This window comes from Megalops cyprinoides, chromosome 4 (assembly GCF_013368585.1).
Source record: "Megalops cyprinoides isolate fMegCyp1 chromosome 4, fMegCyp1.pri, whole genome shotgun sequence".
Taxonomy (NCBI): domain Eukaryota; kingdom Metazoa; phylum Chordata; class Actinopteri; order Elopiformes; family Megalopidae; genus Megalops; species Megalops cyprinoides.
Window position 1 is genome coordinate 6,393,871 of NC_050586.1, and position 27,909 is coordinate 6,421,779.

General features: G+C 47.5%; 2 protein-coding genes across 2 annotated transcripts in view; both read right to left on the reverse strand.

Moving 5' to 3' along the window:
* LOC118776562 (spectrin alpha chain, non-erythrocytic 1-like) overlaps positions 1–15,975 on the reverse strand; it is a 36,088-nt gene extending 20,113 nt beyond the window's left edge. The window contains exons 1-21 of the mRNA XM_036526953.1: positions 15,957–15,975; positions 10,954–11,193; positions 10,027–10,152; positions 8,810–8,950; positions 8,076–8,356; positions 7,715–7,859; positions 7,458–7,612; positions 6,740–6,875; positions 6,294–6,395; positions 5,911–6,048; positions 5,532–5,642; positions 5,325–5,402; positions 4,952–5,107; positions 4,639–4,843; positions 4,210–4,391; positions 3,541–3,784; positions 3,216–3,338; positions 2,585–2,802; positions 2,308–2,400; positions 1,966–2,100; positions 822–970 (exon numbers count right to left, since the gene is read on the reverse strand). Coding sequence (XP_036382846.1) covers positions 822–970; positions 1,966–2,100; positions 2,308–2,400; positions 2,585–2,802; positions 3,216–3,338; positions 3,541–3,784; positions 4,210–4,391; positions 4,639–4,843; positions 4,952–5,107; positions 5,325–5,402; positions 5,532–5,642; positions 5,911–6,048; positions 6,294–6,395; positions 6,740–6,875; positions 7,458–7,612; positions 7,715–7,859; positions 8,076–8,356; positions 8,810–8,950; positions 10,027–10,152; positions 10,954–11,190 — 3,155 coding nt within the window. The 5' untranslated portion in view covers positions 11,191–11,193; positions 15,957–15,975. The remainder of the gene's footprint in view (positions 1–821; positions 971–1,965; positions 2,101–2,307; positions 2,401–2,584; positions 2,803–3,215; positions 3,339–3,540; positions 3,785–4,209; positions 4,392–4,638; positions 4,844–4,951; positions 5,108–5,324; positions 5,403–5,531; positions 5,643–5,910; positions 6,049–6,293; positions 6,396–6,739; positions 6,876–7,457; positions 7,613–7,714; positions 7,860–8,075; positions 8,357–8,809; positions 8,951–10,026; positions 10,153–10,953; positions 11,194–15,956) is intronic.
* Positions 15,976–19,823: 3,848 nt separating this feature from the next.
* Positions 19,824–27,594, reverse strand: gle1 (GLE1 RNA export mediator). The gene is made up of 16 exons (XM_036527305.1): positions 27,411–27,594; positions 26,506–26,757; positions 25,969–26,127; positions 25,199–25,347; positions 25,028–25,088; positions 24,367–24,621; positions 23,756–23,981; positions 23,390–23,493; positions 23,122–23,191; positions 22,876–23,018; positions 22,368–22,558; positions 21,721–21,850; positions 21,506–21,610; positions 21,326–21,408; positions 20,615–20,678; positions 19,824–20,065 (listed from the first exon to the last, which is right to left on the reverse strand). The coding sequence occupies exons 1-16, from the start codon at positions 27,507–27,509 to the stop codon at positions 19,997–19,999; spliced, it is 2,160 nt and encodes a 719-aa protein (XP_036383198.1). The 5' UTR covers positions 27,510–27,594; the 3' UTR covers positions 19,824–19,996.
* Between the last annotated feature and the right edge of the window lie 315 nt (positions 27,595–27,909).

The following is a 27,909-nucleotide window of genomic DNA, read 5'->3' on the forward strand; positions in this document are numbered from 1 at the left end:
TGCGGATATGAAGTTAACTGGTCAGCTGAGTGAGTCTCTGAGATCTAAACACAGGACATTGTCTGTATTTCTACAGGGGCCGTTTCAGCATAAAATCATTTTTCTGACAAGATGGATATTTTCAGGTTACATAAGTTTTTATGATCTGTGAAATTACCTACTTAACCCTGTTACACTATGTACTGGGCTCGTGGTTTATTGCTGAACGTATTTTTTCCCCTTAACAGCAAGTTCAAATTTGGAATTAATTTAGTAGTGAAACTGAACTGAAGGTGCAGATTTAAATTCACTTGCACGCCACATATGCGCGGCCTGTGGACTACATATATGAATTATTAGTGTTCCTGAACTAGCGAATCTGTCAATCACACGAAACATTTGTTGTGTAATGATTCCCTCCAAGTGCGTTTCTGCATTAAGTCAATAAATTATGTGTCGAAATACATTAATTCTTTAAAAGCTAAGGTGCTCAGGAATGAGACTTTTGCCCACTACACATTATATACACATTTCAATTCAATACTTCAGTAAAGCAGAGGGACTATAAAACTGAAGAAATCCTTCAAGATCACGCAATAACTGGAGTCAGTCTTGATGCCTGCTCTGTCTAAAACTTTTCTGTAATGTAAAAAAACGAGTTAAGACAAGGGAAGCACATCAAACTCCAGATAAGAACTGGTGCTCAAGGGGCCGGCTTCAGAAACATACAGCAAAGATCGTATAAGGCACAGAGGGAAAGTCAATCGCTGCTCAGAGGTCAGAGGTCAAAGGTTGTGGCTTGGCCTCTCAGTGGCATGTTGGCCGTGTGGCGAATCCCTTACTGGTTCTCGATCTGCTCCTGCCGCAGGGCGATGCTGCCCTGCTCGTCCAGCAGGTTCTCCCGGGACGAGGACTGGGTGGGGTCCAGCTTCTTCACGTAGGCCGCGGGAACAAAGCCCTGGCGGTCATTCACCTCCACCTTCCACCAGTCCTGCAGGAGTGGGAGACAGGATGCAGAGCTATGATGCACTAGATCAGCCGTGACACGCAGGGTACAGAGCTATGACGCACTAGATCAACCGTGACACGCAGGGTACAGAGCTATGACGCACTAGATCAACCGTGACACGCAGGGTACAGAGCTATGACACACTAGATCAACCGTGACACGCAGGGTACAGAGCTATGACACGCAGGGTACAGAGCTATGATGCACTAGATCAGCCGTGACACGCAGGGTACAGAGCTATGACACGCAGGGTACAGAGCTATGACGCACTAGATCAGCTGTGACACGCAGGGTACAGAGCTATGACGCACTAGATCAGCCGTGACACGCAAGGTACAGAGCTATGACACGCAGGGTACAGAGCTATGACACGCAGGGTACAGAGCTATGACACGCAGGGTACAGAGCTATGATGCACTAGATCAGCCGTGACACGCAGGGTACAGAGCTATGACGCACTAGATCAGCCGTGGCACACGGTACAGAGCTATGACGCACTAGATCAGCTGTGGATAACATGGTACAAGGCTATAACGTGCCACATCCGGACTTTCAGAGGGTGTCTACAGAGACTGTGCCCCTACATTCGTAGCAGATCCCTTGATCCAGGAACTAAGAACATAAGCAATACACAGCCACAAGGAACTGTACAGCCACAGCACTGAATCCTGATCCTACAGCTGAAAAGTACAGTTAATTTTGTGTTAACTGCAGAACATCCAATCTATGGCCAGAATCAGATTAAGCCTTGCGTTTGAAACCAGTTCTGGTTTCATGTGGCATTCACTGTCAGTATCAGTCAGCACCCAGTAGGCCCCGCTGAGATCACTTAGTCCCAGATTCGCAACACAAAGTACATGTCTGTGGTGCAATCATATGCACACAAACATCAGACCAAATAATCGAATCTCCCCTGATCTGCTGTAATGAATCTGATGAGTGTGACACAGCAGTGCGGTACCGCTGGGGTCCTGTACCTTGTTGGTGCTGTTGAGCAAGGTGAGGATGTCGCCCTTCTTCATGGTGACCTCCCGGGGGCTCTTCTCCTGGTAGTCATACAGGGCCAGAACCAGCTCCTTGCCCGTTTCGTCATCCGTGGGTGCCACTTGTTGCTGCATTTAAAAAAAGAAACATGTTAGCAGGAAAGCATTATGTGCCAGTACGTATGTATCACCAGTGTGTAACCAGGATTAAGAGAACAGGTTGGTGCAGTCCTGCGTTCCACAACCAACAGATCACCCATTAACAGTATCACATTCGAGCTATCACTTTCTTTTGGGACTTTTGTTTTTGGTTGACTCCGCCCGTCCCAGACTCACCCTGCAGGACTGGGCCTGCTCCTTCAGGGACTGGATGCTGCTTCCATAAGCACTCAGGTCGGACATCAGCGCCTCGTGCTTCTTCAGGAGGGCCTGCAGAATGAGGAAATGTGTGTTTTTACTCATCCTCTAATAAAAATGACACAAAATTCACCGGGACCTTATGTACTGACAGCTGCCACCTTTCCAAAAATCACACAGCTCCTTTCACTTCTCCTAACTTTGTCTTCACTTACTTTAAATTCTAACACCCGAATTATCCTCGCCTCCACCTCACCTCAGCGGAGTCCTCGTCCTTGCCGTAGTCGGTGCTCCCCACGATGGGCTCCTTCTCCCGCATCCAGGACTCGGCCTCGTTGGCGTCGGCGAAGTACTGCTGAGCCTGCAGGGAGTCCTCCAGGTCCTGCCTGCGCTGGGAGGCCTTCCCCTTCAGCGTCTCCCAGCGGCCGTTCAGCTCTCCCAGCTTCGCCTTCACGTCCTCGCCAGCGAAGTGGCCTGCAGGGGGCAGCGTGGGGTCAGAGCGTGCCTTAGGACTAATGCTGTAGTCTGTCACTCTGCGTGCAGCAAATGAGCCAGGGCTCATGGGTACAGAGAGGCCCAAAAAAGGCTTTCTTCCTCCCAGTGTTACTGTAACTTTGGCAGCTGGTGTAATTTTGTGCAGTTTGTGCAGTTGCTTGTGTCATAAGAATCAAACGAAAGAATGTGTTGGATTATGGATATGGCATGATATAGGACGTCATGGTTACAGGAGGGAGAAATATATATTTTCCCCATTAGTTTCAGTAGTGCTCTTTGCACCACAGTGGTTTTGTAAGGAAAAGTGGAATTTTAATACTATTCTACAGAAATGTTTTGGTTTATGTTGATAATATTGATTCACTAACTGAAAAGCAAGTATGGATGCCTACCCTCCTCCACCATGGCCTGGCCCTTCTGAGTGACGGCCTTGATGCGGGGCTCGTGCCCTGCGATTTCAGCCTGAAGAGCCTGGTGCTTCTTCAGCAGGTTCTGCACACCAATCAGGTCTTTACCTGGGAGAGGACAAGGGAACAGAGTTTATCAGAACCTGAGATATACCACGTGCAAGTGGGGATAAAGAATACAGAGGAGAATACAGAGGAGAGTCCAGAGGAGAGTCCAGACAGATCTAAACAAAACAGACAAGATATTACGGAAAAAAATCCAACTTCAGATTTAAAAAAATCCCCCAACAACACAAGACTCAACACTGACCCCTGTTGGTGGAGGCCGCGATAGGCTCCTTCTCGCGGATCCAGGTCTCCTCGTCCTCCACGTCGCGGAACAGCTGCTGCAGGCGCAAGGAGTCGGAGAGCTTCTGCTTCCTGGCCGCCATGGGCTCCTTCAGCGCCTCGTAGCGGGCCACCAGCGCCTCCTGCTTCTTGCGGATGTTGTCGGCGTCGAAGTGGCCCGCCTCCTGGAACTGGCGCGCCTGGATGGTGATGCCGTCGATGCGGTCCTGTTCCGGGAAGCAGAGAGACAGGGAGAGGATTTCAGCCTGAGGATTCTGGAACACGTGTGAGGATTCTGAATCCATTTATATAATGGCTTCCCAAGGAAGTCCCTGTTCAGTTTACCTGCATGGTGGAGTTAACGCAAACTAATGAAAAATGTCAGACACATTAGAAACAAACTTAAATTAGCACAAAGTGAATTAAAGTAAAAAAAACTACATAAGGCCAGGATTGTGTGCATGAGGTCATTTATGCGTCTTCTCGTTTACATCTTTCCCCCCAGCTTTAATTAATTATTTTTCACACTCTAGAACTACCAATCGCAATCCCACAATCACTGAACTTTCCTTTAAGGTAAACAATTAGAAAGAGGCAAAAAGTTGAGATAGGTGAGTCGGGTGGGACAGGTGGGACAGGTGGGCCAGGTCACCTGGTGCGCAGCCACGTCGGCCTCCAGCAGGGCGTGCTTCTTCTGCAGGTTCTGCACACTGGTCAGGTCCTTGCCGTAGTCGTCGGAGGCCAGGTGACCTTCGACCTCGTACAGCCACAGCTCGATGTCCTCCACGTTGCGGTTGAACTGCTGCTGCTGGTTGGCCTCACGGAGCTTGATGCCTGGACAGGAATGAGACTGGTGTTGGGACGTCTACGGACTCAATCCACTCTACTCTGCACAGCACATCTGCTCATCACTTTTAAAACAAAGCTCACCATTTCCATCACCTCCTCAGTCAACCGTTAGTCAGCTATAAGCATTTACAATATTTGTAAGAGCTGCAGAGTTTATCAAGAAGAATTACACAAGAATGTTTTCATATATTACACACACACTCACACTCACACTCACACTCACACTCTTTACCTTTGAGCTCAGTCGCCTCCAGCAGCTTCTTCCACATGGCGCTGACCTCATCCATGCGAGTGGACACCTCGTCCGAGGCATAGTGGTTGGCGTCGATCAGCTCCTGCCCAGACTTCTGCAGGGAGTCTATGCGGCTCTGATTGGCCGAGAGCTCGGCCTCGAAGGCCTGGTGCTTCTGCACCTTCCCCTGCAGGTTGGATGGGTCCTGAGAGAGAGAGAGCACAAGAAAAGGGTCAGAGGTCACGAGAATAAGACACAGCCTGAAAGAACCGGTTTGCTAGGGCCGCGTATCTACGTAGCGAAGCCGGCTTGCCTTGTAGGCTTCGTCGGTGGCGGTCTTCATCTTCTCGTTGATCCAGCTCTTGAGCTCGTCGGAGTCGCGGAAGAACTGCTGCAGGTGGAAGGAGTCCTCCAGCGCAGCGCGGCGGGACTGAGCGCGCTCGTGAAGGGCGTTGCGGCGGCTCAGCAGCTGCAGAGACCGCAGGGCGGGGCACACAGTCAATTACACACAACGTATACAACCATAAGACCACCCTCACCAACACAAGCATGCATGAGAAACTTTTCTAAAGTATTTAACGTGGTTTTGATAAGAGTACAGAACAGGTAGCATTCTGCCATCCACTGCTAGCAGCACAGAAGTGTGTAACACAGGAGGAGTGGTGCAAAGTGGACTCCTCGCTCACCGCGTCTCTGCGGGTGGCCACATCCTCCTTGGCGTAGTGGTTGTTCTGAATCAGTTTGGTGGCAAATTCATCCAGGGCCTACAAATTTAACAGATGGTACATTAAATGAAACCCACTGCAAAAGGTCATGATGATAATAATAAAAAAATAAATAAGAAGAAGAAAAAGAAGAATTTTAAAAGAGCAAAGACCAAGAGCGGCCCTCACGGTTATTTTCTCCTCCTGCGCACTGAGGGATTTCTCAAAGTCCTCGTGCTTCTTCAGCAGGGCCTCCACGCTGTCCAGGGAGTCGCCCAGGTCCTCATTCAGCAGGAAAGCCTATGGGAAATGGACGTGTATAAACTACACTCCACAATTCCACAGCACATGGCGTCTCTGCTACGGGATAACATCTCAGGATTCTCAGCGTAGAATGAACAGAAAATCAGTATTCCTTTTCACGCACATCTGCAAATTGGTTGTAAATGCCTCGCGTGCTGTAACCTACAGCTATTCCTTAGAACAGTATGGCCCTGCGCTGACTGGACCGGCAAGCCGTTTCAGACAGTAACCGGACAGCGCGCGCAGTGTGTGAGGAGAAGCCTACCTCCTGCTTGCTCATCCAGTTGTCCACCTGCTCGGTGTCCCTGTAGAAGAGCTGCAGGTCCATGCACTGCTCGTACTGCTGTCTGCGCAGCTCCCACAGCTCCAGCAGGGACTCCTTCTCCTCCGACAGGATACCCAGCTGCGCAGACGGGACGGCAAGCACGGGGTCAAGGGCAGGCTTCTGCAGCGTCCCACACTCACACTTACACCCAATATTCACAACCGAGCCTCCTTGGTCCGATTGACACAGCCCCCTTGGGATCAATACATTTCACATTTTATAAAAAGAGGCCCCTTAACCCCCCCCCAACACACACACCCCCCCCCCCCCCACCCCCCAAAAAATGGCAGGGAAAGGGGTATTAAGGCGAGGCTAGGTGCTACCTTCTCCTTGACTTCCTCGGAGGCGTAGTGTCCCGTGTTCAGGAGGGCCTGGCCTGCCTCGTCCGTGGCTTTGAAGCTGTCCTCGTGAGCATCGATCTCTCCCTGCGGAGAACCACACAGCACCGATCAAACGCAGGCTTGTATGACACCACAGACACAGCAGGGCACGCTCCATTCTGCAGCTACTGCTGGCATTCTGGCCTTACTGTAGTTTAGAAAAATATAGGCCAGGTGCTCAAAAGCCCACCTGTTACTCTGTCTGGAGCACACAAGACAAATCACTATATTCTGCATGCTCTGATTGCTTTCAACATTTCGTGAGTAGCTGGCAGATTTGTGCCATACTTTCCATATGCCATACAACGCCAATCAATTTCCATTCTTCACAATTCAGAAAGTGCTCCTTAAGTGATGCTAAATTACACAGCACCCCTCAGGCGGGTCACCTTGTGCTCCTGGTGACGGTCCAGCAGGGCCTCCGCCCCGGCCACGTCGTTGGCCAGCTCGTCTGCGTTGATCAGGGCCTTCATCTCGGTCACCCAGCTGGTCAGGTCACGGAAGTCAGCAGTGAAGCGCTGCAGCCTGTAGGGGGCAGAGGAGAGCACTGCACTCAGAACTGCACTCAGGTCCTGAAAGGCACTTATCAGTGAGCTCTGGGGGACAATATGCATCAGTAATCAGCTACAGCCATCAACACTGTGTTAAATGAGTTGTATTTGTATTTAAGCTCATAAGCTGAACCATTCATAGGCAACATTTAATTAACTTAAGTACCTGAGCACCCAAACTAAGTACTCAAATGCAATTTAGTAATACAATGCTAATGGGAAAATAACTGCCCCAGCATATGCATTCTTTGAGCAGTTTGAGCAACTTGAGCAGGCATCCAATTTTTTCTAAACATAGAAGTTTAAAAAAATGTTCACAGAACAGCAAGTCCAATACAATTTTTTGTGTTCACATTCTGTTGACCAAACACTCTACAAACTGCATCTTTACCAGAATTAGGGCTATTGATAATTTTAAAACATGAGGACAAAAAGAAGGTGTAACTTGCATTATAAGTTTAAAACACATTCAGCTGATTTTCCCATATAGAGCGCATTCAAATCAATTCTCGCCCCATGGCTCTTTAACACAAGGCAGCAGTGCTCCAGCGCCCACCTGTAGGAGTCGTTGAGGTGGGCGTGGCGCTCGGCGGCCAGCGTGCGGATCTGCTCCCAGTTGGTGATGAGCTCGTCCCTCTTCAGGTGGATCTGAGAGGCGTTCTGGGGGTGCGTCTGCTGAAGACGCTCCGCCTCAGAGCCCAGGGTGTTCACCTGAGGGGGGTGGGGGGCAGACAAGAGAGGGAGGGTCACCACACGTGGCCCTGCACCAACAGCCAATCAGATGATACCGCAGGGGATAGCCCGCCCACTCACCTTGTCCTCCAGGGCAGCCAGGTCTCTCTCCAGGCCCTCGTGCTTCCGCAGAAGGGCCTGCACGCTCGCCAGGTCGCGCCCGAAATCGTCTGAAGCCATCAGCTGCTCCTTCTCCTTGATCCAGCTGATGGTCTCATCGACGTCCCTGCAGGTCCAAACGACGACCAAAAATCCTTTGTGAACTCCCAATTCATCACTCCTTTTCCAACAACCAAACCATTATTATCCAGACCATTTTGACATGTACGAAATAAGAGAACAACCACCTTGGCACCTTGCTTTTAACTCCCCAATAAGCCCTATCCAACAGGCCTCATGAGCCAGTGAACAGGAGAGACGAGGACCCCGAAAACGACCGTACCTGTTGAAGCGCTGCACCTCGGCTGCCCCGAACAGCTTCCCCTGCCTCTGCTGGGCCAGGCCCTTCAGCCTCTGCCAGGCGGCGTTCACCTCGTCCTGCTTGCGCACGATCAGCTCCGCCTCCGGGTGCGACTCCTGCACCAGCTTGCCGGCCAGCTGGTTGACATCGTTGACACGCTCCTCGTGGGCTGCCAGGTCAGTCTGGAACTCCTCAAACTTCTTCTGCAGCACCTCCACGTGCTCCAGGTCCTGACCCAGCTCCTCCGAGGTGGCAAGGGCCTCCTGCAGAGACACCAAAGGTTTATTTTTGGTTCATAAAACATTTGTAAAATGTTCCCACTTTGTCTGGGGAAGAGGATGGTTAGGGCAGATCTGCACCCTTGCTATTGGACAGGAAGCTCTCCATCTGTAGCCAATCATATCCCACCAACTGCCATCTCTCTAGCCACCTAACAGTCTCTAGACTTATCAGGCAAAACTGATGACCTATACACACAAGTCTTCAATTATACTTGTTCTATTTACTGTTTTCTCTCACCACCTCCACCCAATTTAACAGTTTCTGGACTTTATCTAGCAAACAGATTGGATATATCCAAGTCTTCAGCTGACCCCCCTCCACCACCCCTGCTAATTGGCTCAGTTCCCTCTGGAAAAGGTACCCTGTCCAACAATCTGTGATGGATATCGTTACTGTGCCGTTCCGCATTTCTCCGAGTCGCCGCGGTGACTCACCTTGTCGCTGATCCAGTCCAGGGCATCCTCGCACTCGCGCAGGTACTGCACCAGCTTCTGCGCCTGCAGCAGACGCACGCCCTTCTCCTTGGTCCTCTGCAGCAGCAGGTCCCACAGCCTGTGCAGCTCCTCCAGACGGGTCTGAGAGTGGAGGGAGGGGGGAGAGAGAGACGGGGGGGGGGAGCGTTTCACTCTCGCTGCAATGCACCAGGCCTTACGGAAAGCCTTCCTTTACACACCTCGACTCTCATAAGAGCCGGCCTCTTACGACACTGAAGTACTCAGTCATAAAGAAAAATGCCAAAGCTAAGAGCTGGGCTCTAATAGACACCAGGGCTGTTTTATGGTTAGTGATAAAACATCCAGGCTGCCAACTAACAATTTACAGCACATCTTACACCAAGGAGCAACATGAACCATCAGAGTAGCAGAGTCTGCTCTCTCAGCACTGAGAAATTTTGCTAACTGACTGTGAAGGTGTGCTATACCCATATTGGAACAAATTAATTATTTATTTATGATGGATCTATCATTGATCTATCAAAAGCTTTCCTCACTATCAAACTTGGGGTGCATGCAAGTCAGATGTAGACACGATCCAATGTAAAAAAAAAAAAAAAAAATTTCACTTGCACAGCAAATGCAAAGCAATTCTGGAGGGACACAAATCAAGCGGACATGTCAAAAACAGAGGAAGAACTGAAGAACAAAAGATATCCACAGCACCCAAAGCACCTACTTGTGTATTTTAAAGGACATTTGACACTTTTTGCTCAGGGTCACCAAGCAGTCCGGTGGGCATGAAAGACTGAACCAAACGCAAACGGTTAGGTCTGTCTCAAGCAAGCCGCTTTCAACACGCCACCTCACAACTGTCTTATTCTGAGCTTAATACCAAACTGCATAAAAAGTGCATTATACTTTTGCAAAATGGCCCACACACCTTAGTGTGTGTTAGCCAGTTGCGACTAACACAAAAGAGGTAATCTCATAGTTGAGAGAGTAGGCAAAATGAGCACTACATAGGGTGAATGGACTTTTTTCATCATAAACTATGTATTCATAACAAATGTCTGCTTAGGATTATCGCAGGTATGAAGTGTTGATGTTTGATTTATCCATAGCTTAGCTCGCCCAAAGCTTTTGAGAATTATGAAATAGCCATATTGAATGTTTTGAGGGGTTATGTTGTATGAAAGCAGAATAGCGAAGCCTACCCGGATGGTCTCAGAGGCAAAGTGGCTCTCAGAGATCATCTGGTTGCCGGTCTCGTCCAGTTTGATGATGGCACCAGAGTTGGCCTGCACCTCCGCCTCGAAGGCCTGGTGCTTCTGCAGCTTTCCCTGAGGGACAGAGACACGCCGTCAGGACAGACACATGGGAGGACGACTCAGATCATTCTAGAGTCACATGATAATTCCAAGCCTCAGAATGTCACACCACATTCTGTGCCATTCTGAAAATAAGAAACACACTGTTACCACTCACTGAGGGAACAACTTGTCTAAGCATCATTTGGCAAAGATTACAACCCAGGTAACACAGATTGTTGTGGCCAATGACATGGCAAAATATTACCAGATCCCTCTGTTGTTGGATCCAATTTTGGTTGTTAGAAGCAAAAATGACAGATCAGATCACTGACTTAAGTCACTGGATGGCGTGTCTAAATAGGATTTGAAACAAGCATTGAGGAAGATCAAATGAGATTAGCTGGCTACTTGGTATTAAAATAATATGTTCTTTAAAAGGGGAAGGTCAGTTAGAATCACAGAAGGGATATCAAAGGTCACTCAAACAGAGGGTCAGTACAAAATAACATCAGTCATTTATATAACACCCTCCACAGTATTTCAACTGATAAAAGAACAAAAAAAAAAATTGCTTCCCCATGGAGTAGATCCATTTGAGACCTTCTAGTGTTACACTTATGCAACCAACAGGTATAAATTCCATTCCCTCTTTTTTTTGGATTTTGGTCAATACATTGGCCCTAAACATCCTTTCTTGGACTCTTAAAATCAAATCATTTTGGGCCCACATCTGAGGCTCTCTCTGTGGACAACCCTGCAAAAAAAACGCACTGGCTTAACTGCAGGAGTGACGCCACTGCGCTAGCTCCGGCGGACACGCGCGACCCTGACCTGCAGGTTGGTGGGGTCCTTGTAGTTCTCATCGGAGGCGATCTGCAGCTTCTCCTGGATCCACTTCTCCAGCTCGTCGGCGTCCCGGCGGAAGAACTGGAAGCGGTACGAGTCCTCCAGCTTCTGCCGCCGCAGCGTCGACAGCTCCTTGAAGCGGCGGTAGCGGTCCAGCACCTGCTGCCGGCGGTCCTGGATGTCATCTGCCGTCTCCAGCACTTTGACCCCGCTGGTGTCCATTCTCTGACCACACACACGCGTACACACACACACGCAACGCCACGCACACACACGGAACACAGAAGCGACCACAGCAGTTCCGTCACCAAAACATTCCAAAATATCCCACACTAATGCATCTGTGAATGAGATCTCCGCTTTCTCCACTGACACCTTATTCCTTATTATTATATACCTTATTATGTATTATCCTATTTCCAGCATGGCTGATTAGTCAGCATAGTTTGTCAGTTAATTGACAAAGGGACAAGTTAATAGAAGCAAAACGCGTCAACTACTCAGGGGGGGCTTCCATTTTCTCACCTCCATCAAAATAATTTGCTACAGCTGGAGTTATGAAATATTAAGGCAAAACCCCAAAATCCCAGAATGCAGCCCAACACTCACACTGCATGAAGGAACAGCTGACTGATTACTTTCCCACCCCAGTTCAGTAACTACATGGCAAATTCCTGATGGTGGTCACAGCTGTCCCCACCTCCTGGTGAGCAGCTGAGAGGACAAGTGGCCAGCAGATAGACATTCCACATGACCCGTGGGGGAGGGGCAGTGGTGGGGGTGGGGTACAGACTGCCCCCCTCTCTGTAATACAGGATGGCCGCCCGCGCCCAAACGGGCCCCGCCCCAGTGACAGCCACTGCAGCTTGCGTTATTAGAATGCCTCACAGCAGACTCTGACCCCTCGGCTGGCACGCAGTCCGCAGACGCAACTCCAAAAAAAATGAAAGAGAGGACGTCAGCTCCAGTTGAGACACAGATAAGGACTTGAATCACGCTCACCTACTGCAGCAAGTGAGAATAGGCGCGGCACAGTAATTCAGGTGACTCTCTGGAGCTGCATAACAGTCCCGCTGACTACCGGGAAATGTCAGGCGAGAGAAACCGCTGGCAAAGAACCAGACACCATGGCACCCTGATCACTTCTCCTCTACAGTGACGCTTGGTATTTTTTTTTCCTCAGAGCTGTCTCTGTTACTACCCCAGGTCCCCAACACACAAACACACACACACACACACGCCCACAATAACACCCATTGTCTACTGGACAGCGTGAGAGGGGGAAATTTAATGAAAAAGGCCAGTCAACCCGAGGCCATTGACTGCTGATACATTAAAAAAAAAAAAAAAAAACAGCTCGTTTCAGCAGGGCCACGGGGAGAGAAGCAGGACTCTCTTCCACAGGGCTAGCTGGGCCGGATAAAGCAAGCCTTTGTGCAGGGCCTACAACGCAGCATGGAGAGAGAGTCAAGCTCACCATTCAGCTGAGAGTGCCGCTCTATCAAACTGGAATCAGCTGACAGCGGCAACATTCCGCTCAGCCAAATTCTCCCTGCAACAGAACCGGTCAGACCGGCACAGACCGCCTGTCTGACGATAGGACAAGGACACAGGGGGGCGTCTAGAATGGATAGACAAAAAAATACCCCCCAGCCACGACCCTCAGCAACGAAATGTATTACTGTTGTGCCAGATGTACGGTCTGGTTTCAAGAAAATCAGATGATTTCGACAGCAGGCTCTTCCGGCTGCTTTTTCTCGCCTCAATAAGGCAACTAAGAAAGGCCAACTGAGACCCTTTGAAACAGAGCTAACACAGGAAGTGCAGTCTTTCAAAACACACCATGTGGCAATGTCTGAAGGGGAGGCATGTCCAAAGAACGCAGATGAGGGAAAAGAGAGAGATAAATCTACACAAGTAAGTAAAAAAAATCTGCTCAACTGAATCTGCTGAGCGGATTACCCCCGTTCAGCCACGGCCCTATTTCTCTCGGAAGCGGGCCGAGCCCCACCCATCCCCATCCCAACCCCCACCCTGCCGCCGGACTGTCACAACGCGGCAGCTCCGAGTTCACCGTCAGCTGGAATCCTGCAGGGATTTAGCGGTCACTTCCCGGGGGGATTAAACACGGACAACGAAACGGTTTTGGCCACCGAGATCGGCCGCGGTGATAAGCAGCACGAATCGGGCGTGGTCCAGATCAGGGGGGCTGTACGTCACCTCCTGGGCCTTCTGGTCAGGGTGTCAGGTGGGGCAGGTGTCTGCTGGACACGTTTGAACCTAAGTGCATGGCTTGGACCTGCTACGGCTTCGCACCAGCTGCTCTGATTGGATGAGTGAGGGAGACGAGAGCTTTAACTAGGCCAAACTCACACCCTGACCAGCTGCAGGTCAGCTGAGACCAGGCAGAACAGTTTGTATTATGGCAGCTGACTAGAGCAAAGGGTTTTTTTTTTTTAATGAACTTGACTTGCTAGTAATTCACAATGTGTATGAAAATCATACAAGAATCCCCTCTCTCTGCTTGCTCATGGGCCTCCCTTTCCGGGGCTGGAAACCTGCCCTGCAGTTCAGAGTGCAGCTTCTCCCTTCAGCCTCTGAAAGCTTTATGAGAGAGAGGAAAAAAAGCCACTCCCATCTGCAGCCGGTAAAAACACCAGCATGCTCTCGCACACAGAGCAGAGGCTCTGGAACGTTCCGCCGGCTGTGTGCTGTGGCCCTCTCTCTCTCCCTATCTCTGTGCTGGGGAACACACCCATAGCGGCTGCACGCATTCCATCGGCATGACACACAGCTCTGCAACACTGCCCGGCCCGGTCCTCCTGCCGCATAGCAACCCCTGAGGCAATACACCGTGCGGCACAGAGATGTCAGCACAGCTTTGTGTGTGTGTCTGTGTGTGTGTATACACACTCGCACTGTGTTTGCGCAAAGACTGGTTCTCCGTTCTGTTAAAAGGAAGGCTGTGAATAATAAATGCCTTCCACAGAAAACAGAGGGGCGGTGATGTGGTGTGTGCTGTACTCAAAGCAACAGTATGCAAAGACGTATCCTATGAGAAGCCTTCTGTCTCCCACTGACGCTACCAACAGCTGCATTAAATACTTGGCGAGGTGACCTGACGCACTGTGTGTACTGCTTTATAAAAATAACCACGTTAGTTTTCAACTCAACCAAACACTAACAGAAATGCACAGAGAAATATTGTATGGCTTCTTCCAAAACTCCGACGCGGCTGATGCTTCGCCCTCGGCAGCCCCTCTCCCTCCTCCATTATCCCGTTTTTTACGCAGTGACATGCCACAGATTCCCTGACAGCCAGAACGATATTTATAGCCTGCCACTCCACTGTGTGCCGTGATTAAATCACTGAAGACCGAGTGGATCTGGATGGGAAAACCAGACGGAGAGGCTTGGGTGTCCGTGCCAGGGGGAGCCTTTCATTGAAATAAAATGCCACCCACACTGACTTTTCAATGGTACAGTTACACTTGTATCTGAATGGAATATTTCATTTGACTTAAATGAAAGTTCTTTTGGATAGACAAGTATCGGAAAAGGAAGCCCAGGCAAAGAGCTTAGCTAAAAGCACCAAGAACACTCCAAGCAAAACGGCCCACAAGGCCAATTCAGCCCCTTGATTCTGGGTTCGTCAGACCAAAAAACCTGGGTTCCATTTCCTTCCTGGGCCAGTGTATGTGTCCTTTTAAGCAGTACACACAAATCTCAGATCTGGCCGATTTCCACTCAGCAAGGAGCGTACGCAGCACTGCACGAAACCCTGACTGGGGCCTCTTGGCTGAAACAATGCCTTTCTGGAATGGGGTGTGCTGAAGAGAAGAGTGGTGCTCCCAAGGCAGGGTGCAGTCAGGGGGAAAAGGATGAGGTCACTTCCCCTCTGGGGTCTCCGGGGAGATGGAGGCGGATGATGTCAAACAGGGAGGCGAGGGGAAGGGAGTGGGAAATCGCAGGACTGAGGAATGTACAGGAAATGGCCATTTCCAAACCACAGGGCCCATGCAGAGCACTACAGCCAACTGCTTTTGAGAATAACAGAAGTAAATGCCTTTTTCCTTTTCATTCCCTGCAAGCATCATCCTCCTGCATAATGGCCAGCCCGAGCTGTACGACATGACCGCAGTCAGAAGCCCCCCTCTCAGATAAATCAATACTATTCTCAATGCGCATGTATTAACCACAGGAATTCGGTTTCAGCGTAGTAACCCGCACGAGCCCTAATGACCCTCACTACTCACAGTGTAGATGTAGGAACATGGAAAAAAAATCATTAACATGCAAACTGTTCCTTTTGGTGCAAAAGTACACAGTGAATCTCCAATAAACTGGAGGTTTAAAGTTCAGTAACCACAGCAGCCGGGTTTCATGCACAGCGCACACACATTCCACAGTCATGCAGTATACACAATCACCAGGGACAACCTCAGCTCAGTTTCAATTCAGCATGGTAATAAAAAACAAAAAACATAAGCTAAAGTCTGAATCACTAACAATATAAAAACTGACCAATTAACACTGTTACTTTGTTGAATTTAGCTTTCAGGAGCCATTTATCGGGTAGCTCAGACTGATTCAACCATGAGAGTTTAAAAAAAAAGAAAGAAAGGGAGACTGCAGCTGCAGAGAAATGAGAAAGGAGTGACACAGAGAATTCTGTGAAAATGAGAAGCATGAGAAGCATGCGCAGGCTGCCCTGCACCAGAGCAGACGCAGTCTGCCTGCAGTAACGGCAGCACAGGGCGGGAGCCAAGCCTCGCTCCAGCCCCTACGCCTCCTGCGAAAACCGCCCGGCTGGGCTGTTCCACCCCAGGTAGCTGCCCCCCCCCGAAAATTCCTCCTCAGTCCCTGCATTCCAGCACAACCTCCCATGCAACCTTACCTTCTCCCGGCTGTAAAGAGAGGCAGACACACACGCAAACCACACACGCAGGCACAGACTACATGTACACTCTGAGGTGACCCCTCTGTACCTTCAGTCTGCGTTTACGAAACGAGGACATGGTGCCTGGCGCAGGTGCTGGCTACAGAACACAGTCATTGTTACATACTGAAGTGTACATAACTGCATACAAACGCATGCACAAACAGTGACATCACCAAGCACTACAGCCTTTGAGTCACAGATTTGCGGATGAATAAAAGATACTACAGAAAGCTAAAAATTCTGTTCTTTGTCTGAAGCATTAACACACCAAAAAGAGGGCGATAGCTGCCTATGGATATCTCTCTTTGTGATGTCTGTCAAGCTAGCAATGACGGACAATATGCAGCAGGTAACTAATCTATACAGAGCTGTAAATTGGTAAATTGATGGGCGTGTTCATCAGTTTATCCTGAGTGCAGTGATCATTCTCAAACGGCATGCAGTAAGCAGGCACGAGAAGCAGGGACAATCGGGATGACATGGGCTTGACAAACTGCGCATTGTAAACATCCAAACGTCACGGCTGTCCTCCAGGCGCAACGCTGGAGATGATATCAGCGCATCACGAGGCAAATGTTACAGGATACACGAAATCCACAAGCAGGTGGGAAAACAAGCATGAGTTAAAACACAAGAGACAGTCACAGCCAACATAAAACCACAACTAACCAACGACGAATCAAGTCGGGGGGGGGGATCATGGCAATAATGGCACCGAAGTCTGTTCCATAACACCCGTTCATAAACGCATTACTGAAAACATCAAGTAAGAAGGACTTTTACTGTTCCAAGGACTGAATACATCAGGGAACGAGGCGTGGAAATGAAGAACCCTCGGCATGTCTAACACATGGCTATCTTTGGTTGCATGCCTGTGCCCATTCCACACGATCAAGGGTGGAGCAGGGGTGAGAGATACGGCAGAACGGGACAGGGCGACATGGGACGAAATCCCTTTTCTACAATTAAATACAATTAAAAATCCCGATTAAAATATAAACAACCGAGAGTCCATCGTGATGCGGCACTAACTAGGCCTGTAAAAGTACCGTCTCTGTAAAGAGTGGACTTCTTCTTGCCTCCGTTCAGAAAGCTGCATTCCCAAATAGGTCGACTGGCTAGCGCGTTAGCTATGTTATTTCAGTCATTCATTTTGGTGGTGGGCTGGGACTGCTGTAGTTGGGACGATAGCAAGTTAAGCCTAGCCATCTGTCTAAACAAAATACAGATTTTAGTCTAGCTAGCCAATTAGCAAATTATTCGAAAGACACGCAGTCCACGTTAGTTAGCGCGCTGAGTTAGCTAACTAGCCAACTAACTTGTTAGCTTATTAGCTAACTAACGTTAGCTGATCGGTCTTGCATCAAATTGCGGGGTGATCAGCTAAGGGACCAAATGGCAGTATTTTAAAGGATGTTCCTGTCACTGCAGATGGTCGTCACACCCTCAGCGGAGACATACAGACGCCGAAAAAATCTCCGCTGTAAAGCTCCGTAGATAGTCTAACTAGCTAACCTTAGAGCCAAGGCAGCCATTTCTGATAACCATCGGCTCGCCCGGGATCGAAAACACGAACAGCCACCCGCAAATACTGCTAGCTAGCTATGGGTGGTCACATAGTAATGTCGCAGACTTTATGTTTGAAATGCATATCTAACACAGGAAGGCAACGATAACGTTAGATGTTGATCACTGATTGATGTGGATTATTACATCTTGCTATTAATTAGCGATCTGGATAATAATTAACAGCAGTGTTACAGCCAGCTAGTTAGCGTCTGACGGACCGACCGTATTGTCCCCAAATGCCTACTCAAATCCGTTTTGTTGAATGAAATTGTTACCGGCGCTGGGCGGCTCCTCCAAGGCTGAGATTGAATGATTAAACAATAGCTAGTCTGGATTACCAGATCGCTATTATTACCTCGGAAAGGCAAAATACTCTCCAGACTACTTAGTTGTCAGTTCTGTCTTTAAAAAAATGTTAAGCAATAACCGTAAACATATCGCATAAACAAAAACTATACCAAAGCACATAAGGTAACTGCTTGAAGGATTTGCAAAATAGCTTTGTAAGGTTAGCCCGCTGTTGTGCTAGCAAGGTAGCTAAATTAGCGTTAGCTAGTGCTAGCCAGCCAAACGCTAGCAGCTAGTAGTAAGTAAAACAAGCGCAGCCAACATTTACCCGAACAAACCAAGCCTTATTCTTTCGCAGTAAACAACCTAAGTTACTGTAACATCTACAGTATTTTCTCTACCGTAGGCAGACGCATATTTTTAACTTACCTGCTATGGAAAGGCTTCTTGCTGTACACAGAGCGTAAAAAGGGCAACCCCTGAATGCAGTCGTCTGCTAAACCGACAAGCACATATATTGCGCTGCGTGAGACGGTGACATCACGCACCGCAGCGACGAGCCGAACGGAGGCCGAATGTTGACGGAAAGGCCCGAACCCAGCTTGATGCGTCTGATATGTCAAAATGCAGCTTTTAGCTGGGTGCAATGTCTTGTTATTGCATCGTTTTATGCAGTTTTGCATTTATTTTCCAGAAGTCCTTCGCCATTCATTTTTCCAAATTCACCCCAGCATGTAAACCAAACAATCCAAAGAATGTTTTATTACCTAGTAGGTTAAAACAATGTTTTGAATTCTTGCATTGTGCAGCATTTTAACCTATTTTAATCCTGAATCTATACTTTGTATCCTATAATTTACAAAACATTGCTTTCTCTTAATTTTTTAAGTTTAGGTGATAATCTTAGTGGGAAACATTTCTAGTGTGACAAAGCATAGTACATAATTTCCATCTTACAAAGCTTTGAACTGTGTTCATCTGCATTCCTGCCAATAAAGGTTTGATCTGACACAACCCTACAACTGAGGGATCTAATCATTGTCTTCAAAAGAGGTAAAAAAAAGTCTCTATAATGCCAATTTAAATTAACTGCACATGTCTAATATTATGATTGTCTGAAGCTATAAACCCCCTCTATGAACTTGGTGGCTTTGCATTTGAGAGGGAATGTCATTTCTGTCTCATTGAGCTCATTGTTTGGCATTTTCCAGCAGCAAGTGGACATTTGAATGGTGCTGCAGAAACCTTTATTATCAAACAGGGCACTCGCAGCACAGAATGTGCTGACTAAAGAGCAGTCCTCCATTTCTAGATACGGCAATTGTGCTGTCCAAGTGCGTGAACAGCCCTTGGCAGGGGTAGCACAGCAGAGACTTCTCTCTCCCTCGTGAATTATGTATTGACCTACAAGAGCTCTGACTCAGAGAAGCAAGCAAAAAAAACGAAAAAGGCGGCAGAAATTTCTGTACCTGGTTTGCATATTTAATTGTTGCACGATATAAAAAAATGTACAGGTCTGTGTACAAGGTTTTCTGATAAATTACACTTTGGGCATTTAGATTATAGCCGTACTGAAATGTTTACAACTAATGTACAGCTGTATAGCACAAGATCTCATTATTTACAACTGACCCGATATGACATGGGTGATCATCCATTACACATAAAACAGCATGGTTTAAGTACAGAGGACACCATAGTTCATGAGAATAATGCATTTTTAAAAATAATGTAAAATGGTAGGGAGATACTGAAAGGGAGAACACAATTTGCAATATCTCACACATTTGCACACAGTCAATAAAAGCTTTCTGTTGTGCATATCTCACGTTGTAAACTAATTTCTCAAAGCAACTTGCAATGTGTGTAGTAAACAAGTTCCATTGAGAATTACACTTTGAGGTTTAAGAAAAAAAATAATAAAATAAATGATTTTCAAGTGCAATGTAAAAAACCAAACCCCAGTTTCCATTCTGTATGTAACACGATTCATGATGACAGTGCGCACGAAAACGATGCATAGGGATTTCAGCACACACTAAATCACAGGCACACTACCCCATCAGCTCCCTCTGCAGCCGTTGCTGGACGGAGGTCAGTACGCCGGCATGGACGTTTCTCAAGGGAGACTGGGCGTCACACTAGCTTAAAATGGACAATGTCATTCCTCCAGCTGCACTGGCCGGATGTCTTTCGTTATCGGCGTTTCCTGTCCCTTGCTCCCCTGACTCAAGTCCTCCAGAACGATGAGCCGAGCTCACCTTTCGGGGGAGGGATCTCTTTGCGCCTCAAAGAATTCTGCAGGTGCAAGACAGTGAGTGAGACAGAGACCAAAGCGTGCAGCCTTTCCACTGTTAACACAAAAGTACTGCAACGGACTAGAGCTGTAGCTGACAAAACTCCATGAGTACTGTACAGTACCAGTGAAAAGTTTGGACACACCCGATTAAGACAATGGGAAACATGCATTTCAATCATTTAGATCTAAAGAATTATGCTTAAATGATTGAAATGCTTGTTCCAGTGACAAATATAAACAGTGAAGTTTATGCTTATGTATGAATTTCTTTCTAAATTTAATTTTAAAAAATATTTTTTGGGGTATTCTGAAGAATTTTAAGAATCTGTTTGGTCACTCCATAATTCCATCTGTGTTATTTTATAGTTTTGATGTCTTCACTATAATTCCAAAATGTGGAAAATAGTAAAACTAAAGAAATAAAAGCGTGTCCAAACTTCTGACTGGTACTGTATGTGAGTTTATATCCTTCCCTAACTAGCCAAGTAATGAGCTGATGTGCAGTAACAGGTTAAACAGGCCCAGCCAATCAGGTTGTGGTTCCTCACCTCCAGGAACTGCTTCAGCCTCATGACAGACCCCATCTGACCGGTGCTGGTCACTGCCTCAATCCTGACGGAAGGACACAGAAAGAGTCAGACTCTGAGCAGTGTGGGAGGGATCAGAGCAAACAGCTGTTCCCCGGGGGAGGGGTTTAATTAAGAGGCCCAAGTTCTCAGTAAAGTCAAAGGGATAACATACCTCTCCAAGGGAAAAAGGAATCAAATTAACCCTTTACAGTCCCTTGTAAACTGGATAGTTGTGGCTTCACTCTATGGATTTACACAGTTCACTTAGACTGAATCTTGCCTAGTCTAGGTCATGTAAAAAGCCTGAAAAATCCAGACTAATAGCCATTGATTACTGTGCAAAATATCTTTAAGGCTCCGTTCAGATCTCTATAGGAAAATGTGTAGAGATTTTATTGATGTATCAGAGAGTGAGTCTGGTTTTTGGAAGCACAGTGCAGCAGCCAAGCAATACATTACTTGGAGCAATAAGTGGTACTGATGTTCATGATATGAAATGAGAGTACTCAGATGGTCTGCAGATTATTACAGGAAATCTACAAATCCAAAATGTTGCTTTTGAGGTCCTATACCACAGGAACAGCAGATGAGCACTTAATGGATTATAAATACTACCATAGTCTTTGACTGATGTCTGAAGATACTGGAATAGTAATCTGGACAGAACCCCTTATCGCTGCCCTGAGGTACCTGGGAAAGTATTCTTCCTTGATGAGGAGGATGAGCTTCCAAAATTGTCCCTGGTACTGTTTCATCAGGGCATGGCCACAGACCTGCAAGGAGTATTAAAAAAAGGCAAAAAAAATGGACACCTGAACCTGATATTCTCATTAAGAAATTTGCCTTTCTAGCATTGGGGACATGACTTACCTCCAGGAAGTCAAAGAGCAGGGTGGCTGTGACATCGGCCAGAGGTTCCATGTTCAACATTTGGGCCAGCCAGCGCCAGCCATTGTTCAAGCCATGAGGCACAGGCTACACAGAGAGGAGGCAGGACAAAAGCCAATGAGGAAAAAACACACAAACTCTTTCCCATTTTAAGGAATTCAGGATTTAAACATTATGCAAGATCCACTGTAGCCTACCCCCTGTTTGTTTCCATATGGCCACCTCAACTGTATAATAGCAGCATAGAGTCTGATCATCCCTGACATTCTTTTCAGGAAGCTGTCTTGAGCCTCCACTCCTGACTCGTCCACTCGGTATCCCAGAATTCTGTGGGGGGGGGGGGGGGGGGGGGGGGGGGGAGAGCATTCCACATACCTATGAGCTACTGCATAACTGTAACGCTCTGCACTCCCCAACAGTGAAGAAATTAACACATTTCAGCAAGATAAACACTCTACCAAATTCTAGGAATGAAAATACAGCAATCCCTTGTCATCTGCATGTTATGTTCCCAAAGGCCTCTTTGGCTGGCAAAAAACACAGCTGGCAATACTCTGGGTGAATGGGAAATATCTGGCCAGGGCAATCTGCTAATGTCATAATATTATTTATATTATTTACCTTCACTTGTTGCCAACAACATTCACCCGTATTGTAAAGTCACTTTTCTTGGCTTCACAGTTTTAACAATGTACCGTTTACCCCTTGAGGCAGCCCTATGGTGCTGCATTCTCCCCACATGCACCCCATAAAAGCATAGATGGGAAAGAATGGCTGTACCCCCTCCTGTTCTTTAAATGAAACAAACACCCTGAAGGGCAATGTGATTCGGTGCAGTTCTGACCTCTGGTAGTCTTCAACCGAAGTGCCGTCCTTCATGGGGGGGTAGTGGGGCACGGAATAAGGGCACTTTTTGTGCAAGTGAGCCAGGATCAGGTCCCCCACCTTGGGGTGCAGCTCCCACACTCCCGACGCCACCACGGCGATCGGAAACGCTGCATCATGGTGGGACGCAACCTCCTCTTCACCTTGTTTCTGAGCGCCAGACATTCAATGTGAAAATGTGAGAGCACTTTCAAGACTGATCTCAAAAATTCACTGGCAACCTTGACATCCATTTGCATATTAATCATAATAAAACGTTCCCAGACTGTTTACAGACCTGTGATTCAATATTAAATTTTGATGATGTCAGGCAATCTACAACATGAATTTCTGCACAGTAAATGTTTTTATTTTATACTCATAAAGATGACATGCAGATTAATTTGACTTATTTCAAGCCCATTTAGTTGTTGGAGCCTGTGGACATGAAGACTACGGTTTCCTTTAATACAAACGGTGGAGCTCACCACAAACTTCTCTGCTAGCTTGTAGCTGACAAAGTCAAGCCCAAGTGGATGCTGGGAGGCGGAGACAGTCTTTCCCCCTGATTGCACCGAACGTCCAGACAACAACTTGTCAATCTTGTCAAAGATTTCCCTCAGCGTAGACCCTATAACACAAACACGTGGTAAAAATACAACACAACTGTTGATGAAAAATACGATTGGAAACCCTTGTATTACATCAGCCCCGCCCTGCGCATGCACACCTACCTGATGTCCTGGAGATCTGGCTGACGGGGATCGAGGCAGCCTTCTGAAGCTCCATTCTTAGCTTTTTATTCTGCACGGGATCAAATAAGGCATTACAAAACAAGGCCCCTTTAAACACCACCTGCACACTAGTGGGCCCTGTAGACCAAAACCAATAGCATGGATTCTTAATTCAATATAGTGAAATACAGAGCTTTCTTTGGAATTCTGCCTTTGGTGTGACATGCAGCGCACAGGCAAAAAGTCAGCACTGAAATCTCCAGCCCACCTGGTCCTTACTGAGGTCATCAAATGACTGGGCACACTGGTTAGCAGAGTCTTGCAGCTCCTGGTACCACTTGAGAGTGCTTTCCTCTGCTTTCGTCTGTAGCCCTACGAGACAAATGTCACTCAGCATTTCCCAATCGCAATCGCCCAATTTCACTAAGGGATTTCACAATTATCATAATTTTACTTATTTCACAATTGCTAAGGGACCCTTCATTCCCTTGCACATGCACAAACAACATGTCCTGTATTTATGCATTCCCTTTAAGAATGTCCTACAATTTCCAGATTGCACGCATGTAAAATCAAGCTCAGATGCTGGAATGACATTTTCAATGTAACCACTCCCTCTTTCCCTTCCCCTTACCCTGTTTCTTTGCTTTCTCCTTGGCAGAACGCGCTGCGTTTTTCTTCTGCTCCTCCAGCTGTGTCTGCAGCTCCGCCTGCTTCCTGCGCTCCTTCTCCTCCTCCTCCTCCTTCTTCCTCCTCTCCTCAGCCTGGGTGGCCTCCAGCTGCACGGCCTGGATCAGAGCTCTCATGTCCTGCAAAGCACGCTCTGCCACAGCCATGTCCTCCACGCTGGGGAACTGGCCCTGTGTGTGCGTGTGTGTGCATGTGGAAGGGTGACAGACACAAGCCAGAACAGAGAGAAATGCACATCACACACCTAGATTTCAGCTATCCAACATAAATGAACGGACACGTATTTATTAATACATAAAAGGTTTTACTTTCATCCATTTCGCAAGTACAAGGAAGCTATTCCAAATACCTGCCACAGTGATTTTTTCACACCATGACCACAGTCTAGCTAGATCAACCAGACCTTCAGGAAGTAATAATTATAATAATAATAATAATAATAAAAAATAATAATTAAATATTTAAACTGAATGAATTCAGAGAGCATGGCATGGAATGGGAGAGAACACAGCCCTTGTTAGCAGCGGTAAGGGTGGAAGTTGAGTAAGCACTGACCTCAGCCGTGGTGCGCACGACCTCAGACACCTGCGAGCAGAGCTGGTTGCCGCGCGTGCTGTAGGAGGCCAGGTCTGGCGTGGGCGTGGCCTGGGACGGGCCAGAGGGCTCCAGCAGCTGGTTGAGCTGCAGCACCTCCTCCTGGACGGCGTTGAGGGCGCGGAGCCTATCCCGGCCTTCCACCTGCCGCTGACGCTCAAGCTCCGCCTCCCGCAGACGCTGCTGCTCCGCCTCTCGCAGTCGCAGGTTCAGGATCTGTGGGTGGAGGAGGGTGGGGGGTGAGGCGGTACAGGTACTGCGGCACGGCAACACAGCCGAGCTCGAATGCATGCATGCAATTACAGAAGACTAGCCTGTGGACACAAACATTGACCACTTCGCAGCACTGGTGTGCATTTAGCCTTGCTCTTCCTCTCCACGCATTTATTAAGTTTAAATTTCATCGATAAAGTACCAATAAAAACAATTTTTTAAAAACAAAAACAAAACAATTTTCAAAAAAAAAAAAAAAAAACAAACAAAAAACTAAAAAATTTGATCACCGATTAACATCAAGAATGAAGCTTATCCTAGCCAGTAGCATTCAGAAAAACTGACATTAAACCCTTCTCACGAACCTCAAGCCGCCAGGCCACCTCCTGATCACAGCCATCAATCATACCTTCATTCTGTGCCTGTGCTCCTCCTTCAGCTTCTCCTGCCGCCCAAGGCTCTCCTGCGTCCTGTTCAAAGACGGAGACAAAAGCCCAAATTAGTCCACTGAAGTCCCAACGAACAGGTACAAAAAAAGGGAGTCACTCATCATAGCCACATTGTCCGGAATGACTCATACTCCTTCTCCATCATGTCCCGCATGGACTGGAACTCCTGCCTCTGCTTCAGCTCCATGAACTCCTCGAAGCGCTTCAGCTGCTCTGACTCCCGGGTGGCCACTGCTGCCACCAGCCGCTCCTGCAGCTCCTGCCTCGCGCTCAGCTCCGCCTGCGTCACAATTAACGATGAATTGATCGATAAATTAATCAATCAATTCACTTTTTTTCCCTGGTGTAGTGCCCTTTAGAACCGAATGATCAAAGAAAGATTCACAGTGCATCATTTCCCCAGGGAAGAATAAAATAAAACAAGGTGAATAAATGTAAATGTAAATATTGGCTTTGGCAGACACTTTTATCCAAAGAAACTTACAAGTGAGGCAGAGTACAACACAAACAAAAAGGATTAAACAGTATTAGAAGCGCTGCATGACCAGGTTTCAATGGTTGGCCAGACAAGGTACATGCTAGGAGAAAGAGGTGAAAGAGACAATGCCTGAAAAGACTGTCTCAGAGATCCGAGTTGGTCAGCATCTTTCTGAAGTCATTTATTCCCCAAGTCGGATAACTCAAAACCTTACCAAGTGCAGTTCAGTAGTCGGTAACTGTATAAAACACTGCCCTACTGGAAAGCAGTAGGAAGGCACCGATTATTACACTGTATGGTGAAAAATTTGGTCCAGCAAGATTCTCAGGCTTATGTATCCATTTCATATCAAATATTTAACAACAGTGACAACATAAGCAATTCATCAGGACACAGAGCAGAACAACCAGTGCATTGCTTGACCTTGGCTTTGGCGCGATGGTTCTCCTCACAGATACGGATGCAGCCTGCCATCTGAGTTGCCTGGGGCGACAGCAGGGACATGGTGGGGGGTGGAGTTGGACTTGGGGGAGGACTGAGCTCTGGACTCGATACACCGGCTGGCTCTTCATCTTCTGCCTTCTGTGGGAGATGAAAAAGACAAAAGGAAATGATGTGGAATTAAAAAATATATTGCTAACTGAAAACTTTATTGGTTACTGCACATGTCCCACAGAGTGGAATTTTTAACCTAAAAAATATTACCACAAATGCATTCTATGTGGTGTTGGCACAACAATTAGCTGATACACAGAACCATTAAACAAGAGATTATTTACACTACATTATATTGAGCAAGCGCTCTTATCCAGAGTGACATTCTGCACAACAAAACAGAGGTGTCTCCATCCAAGTTGTTTCCTCACTCGTTAAAGAATAAAGGACACACAAGTTGGTGTGCGAAGATTAGAACGCTGTCATGTGCTTTTCAGCACAAAGCACCCCAGGAAAAGAGCTCACCTGTTCTCCCTCCATCTCCGTGCTGGAAGGAGGCTGTGGGGAGGCGAGGGGGGACAGGGTGGCTGTGACAGGGAGGCGGGGGCTGGCCGGCGCAGAGCTGGACGCAAGGGCATTCTCAGGCAGGCCAGGACTGGAGTCCCGGGTGGAGCCGAGAGAACAGCTCTTCTGCAGCGGCCGAGTGAACAGATTCTTCAGTATCACCGCAGACTGAGGGGACAGGGTGGGCTGGTCATTGCAGCCAGCCAGAAGGTCCTAGGGAGGAGAGAGGAGCTGTCACTCAATGCAATACAGAAAAAGAAAAAACATTCTCTCGATGGAAAAAAAATCACATTTTTGTCTGTTTGCCATGCATGAAGAATATAGTTTCTGCCTCTTCCAACCAGTGATACTGTACAACTGTATATTGACAGGCAAGGCACCTCGATATGCTCGAAAGGACTGGCTCCGGGCAGGGAGTGAAACGGCGAATACCATCTTCACTAAACTTATGAGGTGTACTGAATTACTCTTGAACATAACTTCACGGTTAGTTACTGCCACGGAACGCGAGAAATTAAGTTAGCAGCCCAGTTAGCCAGTAATATCCTATCAATCAGGCTAACGTCAGTAAGAAACGCTGATAACGTTAAATCGGGCACGATCGAAACAGTACACCGCGTATGCCATTTACTACCGGCTAGCGTTAGCAAACAATTAGACATAAGATACTTTAGGGACAGTGAATAAATATCAACGATGAAGTTAGTTTAGTCAGTTAGCAACAACACTGACGAGCTTTGTTAGGTGGTTACCGAACGTTAGATAACTTAATAGCGGCAGTTATCCGACGGCGAGCAATGTTAAGCCGGGTGCCAGCTAGCTAAGCCAACATTAGCTAATGTCAGCTAGCAGAAGTAAACACTCACCTCCCCTTCTGCTACCCAATGTGTTGAGTATTTTATTTTGCCTTTCGGGGAATTTTTCAAGGCTTCGATGGTTTGCCATCGCAGACTCTCAGCAGGCATCTTGGTGAGACGATTTAGTGCTCAATTCTGCTCTAAACACAAGTTAGTGTTTGCCGCATTGAAACGGCGGTGAAACCGGAGTTCAATATGAGACCCACGGTCATTTCCGTTTCCGGGTAATGCAACTTTCAAACACATTTTTAAGAGGGAATTCTTGGCCCGGGTCAAGATTGACCCGGACCATACTGTGAAGGCATGGAATATGAACAGTATGTAAGGGTTAAATGAAATAAACAAGCGCTCTTTGGGTCAGGTCAATGGCGACTTCTTTACTCTTAGCACCTGATTCCGGACCAGAATCGAATTTCTTTACACCAGAAGATTGGGGTGAAGATTGGGAATACGGAAGCTGATCATAGATCTTTCCCGTAGTATCCTATCCCAGTCACTGCATCTGGTG